This window comes from Chrysochloris asiatica, unplaced genomic scaffold (assembly GCF_000296735.1).
Source record: "Chrysochloris asiatica unplaced genomic scaffold, ChrAsi1.0 scaffold00026, whole genome shotgun sequence".
Taxonomy (NCBI): Eukaryota; Metazoa; Chordata; class Mammalia; order Afrosoricida; family Chrysochloridae; genus Chrysochloris; species Chrysochloris asiatica.
Window position 1 is genome coordinate 8,733,590 of NW_006408544.1, and position 7,983 is coordinate 8,741,572.

Here is a 7,983-nt window from a genome sequence, read left to right on the forward strand (position 1 = left end):
ACTAATTCTGAATGCTTAGCCCCTGAAAACCTTATACTAACTAGCAGCGGAATATTGTGAGGTATGGTGCCAAAAAATGAAAACATAATGAATAGCAAGAGATTATTGTCAGACATAGTGCCAGAAGATGAGCCCTACAGGTTGGAAGACATTCAAACTGCTACTGGGGAAAAGCTGCCTCCTCAAAATAGAGTTAACAAGTTGGATGTGGAGCTCTTCTTCTTGCCAATTCATTGACCATTAGAACAAACTTCACTTCCAGGAAAAGGATGCTGTCCCCAGTGCAGCCCTGCTTCTCTCTGTTCTGCTCCACTGCCTCTCATGTCAGTCCGGGTACTGCCCCGATTCCAGGGAGTACATGTGAAATCATCTTAATGAACCTTTTGAAGCCCCTGACTTTATTTTAAATGTGGGGGTGCTATCTCCATTCTCTTTGGTGCTCCAACATTTCAACAAAAGGATTTTTTTCCTCTCTCAAAAGTCTTAAGTCTCCTCTCTACAGTTCTTGTTGTTGGTGGTGGTATTTTTAGCTGCTGTCTACTCAGCCTCAACTAATGGCTATGGTGACCCCATGCACAGCTAAACAAAATGCTGCTCCATTGCCCAGTCCTCCATCCCTATGATTGGTTGAATATTATGATCCTTAGGGTTTCTATTGGCTAATTTTTCATTTTTATTTATTTATTTATTTTTACGTAGCTTTCCAGGCCTTTCTAGTGTGTTTTAGTCTGCCTTAGTCTAAAAGCTCTTAATGAACCCTGTTTCAGCATCATAGCAACACTCAAGCTTCTGCTTGGAGACAGACATTAGCTGTGCCTGAAGTGTACTGGCCAGGAATCAAATCTGGATCACTCCCATGAAAGGCAAACAACCAATGTCCCCCTTCGATTCTTAGCCATTCCTCATATATTCTTGATTTATATGATGAATTAATGGCTGTAACTTAGTTATCTAGTGCTGAGGTAATAGAAATTCCACAATTGAATGGCTTTAACAAATTTATTTTCTCATAGTTCAGGATGCTAGAAATCAGAGTTCTAGGAAAACGCGTTCTCTCTCGGTCGGCTCTGGAAGAAAGTCCGTGTCTCCTTCCAACATTATGGGCCCAGTATTTCTTGAATATTTCTGTGTGTCCTGGCATTAATTTTCCTCTGGATCTAGGAGATTTTTAATGCAGGACCCCATGTACAAGGGACACACTCTACTCACGGCTCATCTTTCTTGGTGATAATGAGATCCCTTTCCTCTCTGCTGGCTTCTCTCTCCTTTTATCTTTTGTAAGGTAAGGGGTGTGACTTAAGTAAGGGTGTGCACAGAATAGAGAACAACCACACAATACTGAGAATCATGGCCTAGCCAAACTGAATATATTTGTGGAGGACACAATGTAAGCCATGACAAGCTGTAAGTTTAATTTTCAGAAATCTCCTTAGCAAGTCTTTATCAGTAGGTTAGTACCTCACTTTATAGTAAGGATATTTGGCACCTGCCTGGTTCCTCTGCCTCTGGAGCCTCAACTAATTTTAAGGCAGAAAGAATTCCCTTTTAATATTGTTACATAAACAAGTAGCAAGCTAGATATAACCTGACAGTGCTATTTCCCAGGAACAAACATAAAATCGACATTTGATCCAATTTATAAACATGATATAGAGTCTGAACTCCCTCCCTCTCTTATTCTCACAGGAACCACCTGGGTGAGATGTCATACACCACAATGTGCATCAAGGAGGCACTCCGACTGTCCCCTCCAATTCCATCTATTTCCAGAGAGCTCAACAAGCCCCTCACCTTCCCAGATGGCCGTTCTTTGCCTGCAGGTCTTTGTAGTCTTTTCCTAAGTAGTTCATAGTGACTATGGAATCCTAGGGACCACAATGACAAAGATCAGTGTGCTTCTTAGCTCTTGAAGAAATCAAAAGATAATGCTAAGCATAGCTGGCTGAAGGTTGGGCACCTATTAAGAGTTCTGTGAGTAATGCCTTGATTATATGTTGGTTTCAGGGCTTTTCCTAGAGACATAGCCAATTGCAGTAACTAGGCACAGAACCTGTTTCTAGAATCCAGCCCAATGTCCTTTGCATTATGAAGCATTATTTCTAAGATAATCTTTGTTTAACTGAGTTTGAGATCCAGATTAGACTTCATGGGAAATGAGAACCATTATCTGTATCTAGGAGACCCAAAGGGTCATTTGGGCTCATCATAATCATACCACCCTTGTGTGTGTACAGCATGTAGTGGGTTACTTAATGCCTTCACACACATTATTATATTTTAGTCCTGGTGTGGCACTATGGAATAATGTGCTGGACCACAAGGTTGGTGTGAACCACAAGGTCAGTGGTTCAAACTCACCAGCCACCCCTTGGAAACCCTATACAGGGTCGCTGTGAGTCAGAACTGACTTGATGGTACTTAACAATAACAGCAACAACAGTTCACCAAGCACTTTCAAATACATTCAATGTAGCCCACAATCCATTGAGGAGATCCCAATGCATAAATGAGGTTAACTGACATGAACAGAGCTAGAACAGGCTTAGTGCTTTTGCCAGAACACCCCAGATTTCTGAAGAAGACATGCAGGAGCTATAGAAGCCATGGGAATTGCCATTTGCTGTCTGCTTCAGTGTTTGATTTAAACAAGTCAACAGAGTGGCTTATAGCAAACACAGCTGTCACCTATTTTGACTTGGTTAACAGATCTAGACTTCATTTCCAGAATTATTTCTAGTAACGAACTAATACTCAAATTCTCTCATTTCTGTCTTTTCTTTTTCCTTCCAAACTGCAGAGATATTTTCACCTAGCACCAACAGAAATTTGTCACTTTATCTTCATGACTACATTTCTGTTCTCATTTACCCAGACTGTCTCCAATGGGTGCTTTATAGTCCATTAACAGATGGTTCAAGTAATTTCCAGAGGGAGCAGAAAACATAAGCATAACTTACCACTTTGCCATGATACTAATATCTCTCTAAGATAGATTTTGAATTAAATAAAGCATTTCTTTGAAAACTAAGGCACAACTCAAGCCCATGTGCCCATTATAGCTGGCATCAGCCTTCTCTTCTAGAAGAAAAGGCTTGCTGAAGACAAGTAGAACAGTAATCTCAAACTTGCTCTCTTCCTACACTTCCCTTTATTTCTCTTTTTTAGGAATGAATGTGGTTCTCAGTATTTGGGGTCTTCACCACAACCCTGCCATCTGGGAAAACCCAAAGGTATGATTATCTTACACAGAAATGCTTCAAAGAACGAACGCTTTGAAATTCACTTCTTGGTTGTTAATCACGGAAGTGCCTGTACAGTTAAAGGAAATGGCACAAAGCAAATAAAAACAAAAATGTAAAACTTTTTCCAATAAAAAGAAAGTGTCCTCTTAAGAATATATTTGCTTTAAATTTTAAAACTTGCATAAGATTACACAGTCCATCCTTAATTGTCATAGTGTGTGCTTCATTCATTCACTTCACAAACTGTACCAAGGACTTACAAAGAACATATGCAAAGGTGTTGTTGTTGTTGTGAAGTGCTGTTGAGTCAGTTCTGACTCATAGCGACCCTGTACAGGGTTTCCAAGAAGCAACTGGGGAGTTTGAACCGCCGACCTGGTGGTTCAAACTGACTTTGCAGTCCAGCACCACACCAGAATTCCATATGCCAAGGTAACAACTGTCAATATATTCAGGCAACTCACTCTCTTTTGCTGCATGTGCCAATCAGGATTTTCAAAGGAAATAAATGACGCGCTTAAGTTGGGAATTTAAGAAAGGTTTTATAAAAAATAACTATTTAAAAAGTTCCGGCAGGGTTTGGAAAAAGCAAAATGGAGTAAAGAACTGTTAACTTTGCTTGCCAGTTCTAATGGACATGGAGGGGAGGATTACAAAACCTGGAGAGAGAGAGATATTGGGAGGAGGTCATTAGACGGGAACTGTGGTTTTTGGAAGAACATGTAGCCATTTTAAGGCAGCCCAGTAGAGAAGAGCCTGCTGAATGCATACCCTGAACTATGACTCCTTCAACTTTCCAGATCATCTGCCAAAGCCTTTTATTAGCCAAACCCAACTGGAAACCATGTGTGTCAGCTTCTTGGGACACACAGCAAGGTGGAAAGGAGAAAACGAGAAGATCTGGAGAGACAAAAAGATGTATAGCATTTCTGAATTCCCCAATTCAATGTCCCAGACACTTTAAAACATTTACGACATGTTCCAATGCTTTTTTTTTCATGAGGTAGGGTTTATGTAATGAGGAGCCCTGATTATGTAGTGGGTTGCACATTGTTAACCACATGGTCAGTGGTTCAAATCTACCAGCTGCTCCATGAGGAAAGATGAGGCTTTGTGCTCCCATAGAGAGGTACAGCCTCAGAAACCCTATACAGGGTCGCTATGAGTCAGAAACTGACTCAACGGAACATAAAAACAACAACAGATATAATGAGGAAGCTGAGCCATATGTTTCGGTGACAATTTTATAGTCATAAATGACTTGCCTTCTTTCCTCAAAAACAAAAATAATATCAATAGTAGTAGTATCTGCTCTTCCCCTTAATCAGGGTGGCCCAGGAGTCCATTGGGAAAGCCAGACGAGATCAGCAAGTATTGAGTGTTGCTATCCAATGTGGAGTCCTGGTGTGGTGCTGTAGGAGAAGCAATGTTGGTTTGAACTGCAAGGTGGGTAGTTCAAATCCACCAGTTGCTCTTTGGAAACCCTATACAGGGTCACTATGAGTCAGAACCGACTCGATGGCACTTAACAGCAATAACAAAATCCAATTTAGTAGTCATTAGCCACATGTTGTTACTGAACACTTGAAATGTGACTAACGGGAATTGAAATGTGCCATAAGTGAAACCTTGTGTCCTTGCATGGCGCTGGACCAAAAGTTCGATCTGAATCACAAGGTCAGTGGTTCAAACTCACCAGCTGCTCCTTGGAAACCCTATGCAGGGTCGCTGAATCAGAACTGACTTGACAACACTTAACAACAGCAACATAAATGAAGCATAGACAATGGATTTTAAAGCTGTCGTATAAAAAATGTAAAATATTTTATTTATAAACATTTTGATTACATGTTGCAATGATAACATTTTGAATATATTGACTTAATTTAATTAAATTATTGAAATCAATTTCACCTGTTTCTTTTTACTTTTTAATATGAGGCCATCAGAGGATTTTAAATTACGTATGTGGCTTATAATTATCTTTTTATTGAACAGTGCTGAGTAGTAGCTTAAGAAATGTGTTAACGGTATTTGTAACATGGTGGTGGGGGTTGCCTTCTCATTTTAGGTTTTTGACCCTTTGAGGTTCTCTCCAGAGAATTCCGATCAGAGACACCCTTATGCCTTCTTACCATTCTCAGCAGGACCAAGGTGAGGAAAATCTGAAATTTTTGAAAATACACAAAAATGTTTACCTGGCAACAGCCCACTTTCTTTAGATTCTCATGAAACCTCATATTCTCATCTTGTCATTAAGTAGGTCTTGGTGCCTATCTAAGTTCCTAAAAAGGCCAGTTAAGTGTTCTGGAATACCTTGTTTCACAAAGGACATTGCCATATCCTACATAGCCACACTCAGCTAGCTATCCCACAACGCAAGTTACTGGTTGTTCTTTGGCTCATTGCGGTCCACTCCTAATGCAGGAGAAATCATCTGATTACCACCAACTGCCACCTTGTTATAGGAAGGGCACCATATTGGAGCCTCCCAGCTCACATTCTTGCAGGGTCTAACGTAAGTCCAAAAGTCTCAGTGCCATTTAGTGTAAAAATACTTCTTTGCCATGTGCATTAAACTTCTGTTTCCAGTACTGGGGATTCAAAGGCAGATGCATTTAAAAACTGAGACTACATTTAAATGGAGAAGAGATGCCTATTTTCCAAGTGTTACTTTCTCCCAATGTCTGCAGGGACTGCATTGGACAGCAATTTGCCATGATTCAGGTAAAGGTGGCCATGGCCTTGATCCTACTCCACTTTGAGGTGACTCCAGACCCCAATAGACCTCCCATCTTATCATCACAGAGTGTCCTGAAATCCAAGAATGGAATCCACTTGTGTCTGAAGAAAATACCCTAATGGTGCAAAGTTTAAATCTATTTTGTTTTTAAGTTAAATTACTAAAGATTTAAGCAAATGAAGAAAAATCTAAGTGTGGTGAGAGAGGTAAGGGTAGGGTAGGTAAGGGGGTCTCTGTGGAGCTTCATATAATCCCAAAGCATTTTTAGGTGACATGGGAAGTCACCTAGTTCTATTTCTGCATAGCTTTGGGAGATTTGCACTTCTTTTCTGTTTGGTCTGACAATAATTAATGCTGTAAACATTGCTAGATGACTTCCATATGTTTTCTTTTGTTTATTATAATAACATTTTCACAATTACACAATATGTGAATGTAATGTATGCTCATTGTAAAAAAAAAAAAAAAATTCCAATACTAGAAAAGTATGTAAAGTAAAATTTCCTCTTCACATAGCCTGTACCCATAAACCTGTCCAAACCTGTCCTTCCTAAAGACCCAGTAGTCTGATGTGAGTTTTTTCAGACTTTTTCCTATGTGTTTTATCTATGTATGTATGTATTCTAATAGATGGGATCATATCTGTAAAGATCTTGCTTTTTTCAACTAATAAAATTCCTCCTCTTTCCTTATCATGGCTTCATAATATTTTATATACATGAATGTGAAATAATATTCTTATAGTTAATTAATTAAATATTATTAAAGGAACCCTGGTGGCACAGTGGGCTAAACATTTGGCTGCCAACCAGATGGTTGGTGGTTCATTTCCAGGGACATGTACAAAGTACAAGAGGAAAAGTCTCGCTGTCCAGGCTTCTAAGGGACATTCTCATTCTGCTTCTTATAAGACAGATTTGTTACTTCTTCAGTTTGTTGGGACTTTCGTATTCGTAACTAATACCACAATTCAAATGCATTGATTCTCCTAGAGTCTTATTCGTTGTCCAACTTTCACATGCCTGACTTGTATCAGAACCACCTTACTCCTCAAAGTGACATCTTTTTTCATTAACACTTTAAACAAGTATATTGCAGCAGATTTGCCTCACACAGTATGTCCTTTGATTTCTTGACTGCTGCTTCCATGGTTGTAGATAAAACAAAAGGAAGTCTCCATTTAGCATGATGTTATTTACTTGTCCAGTTGTGAGGATTTTGTTTCCTTTACATTGAGATACAATCCATACTGAAGGCTGTAGTCTTAGATGTTAATCTATGTACAGGTTCCTCATTAGCATAATTATGTGTTCTGGAATATCCATTTTTCACAATGTTATCCATAGTTTGTTATGATCCAACAACCGAATGCCTTTGCAATAAAACACAAGTAAACATATTTCTAATAAGCTCTGCTTTCAGCCAAGATCCATCAGATGTGAACAATGACATCTCTAATTCCACATTCTTTTCTAAATCCTGTTTGAATATCTGGTCGTTCCCTGTAGATGTATTGCTGCAACCATTTTTAAATTATATTCAGCAAAACTTACTTGCATATGATATTAATGACATTGTTTGATAATTTCCACATTCTGTTACATCACCTCACTTTGGAATGGGCACAAATATGGATGTCTTCCAATCAATTGGCTAGAGAGCTGTCTTCCAAATTTCTTGGCAGAGACAAGTGAGTACCTCCAGGGCTGCATTGTTTTGTTGAAACATTTCAATTTATATTACTTCAAATCCTGGAGCCTTGGGTTTTTTTGCCAATGCCTTCAATGTAGCTTGGACATTTTCCTTCAGTACCATCAGTTCTTGATCATATGATATTTCTTGAAATGATTGAATAATAACCAATTCTTTTTTTTTTAAATGTTTTATTGTGAATTATGTGATAGTTTACATGAGAGAACATTGGTTTTACATTCATTCTATCGTATATCGTATATCTCATTGCCATGGTTACAATCCCTTCCATGCAATCCTTCCCCC

General features: G+C 39.0%; 1 protein-coding gene across 1 annotated transcript in view; it reads left to right on the forward strand.

The window, feature by feature from the left end:
- The window catches only part of LOC102825562 (cytochrome P450 4X1-like), a 70,652-nt gene extending 64,548 nt beyond the window's left edge, over nt 1-6,104 (forward strand). Inside the window, exons 9-12 of the mRNA XM_006839728.1 lie at nt 1,687-1,820; nt 3,166-3,230; nt 5,314-5,396; nt 5,936-6,104. Of these exons, the coding sequence (XP_006839791.1) occupies nt 1,687-1,820; nt 3,166-3,230; nt 5,314-5,396; nt 5,936-6,104 (451 nt within the window). The remainder of the gene's footprint in view (nt 1-1,686; nt 1,821-3,165; nt 3,231-5,313; nt 5,397-5,935) is intronic.
- The last annotated feature ends 1,879 nt before the right edge of the window (nt 6,105-7,983 follow it).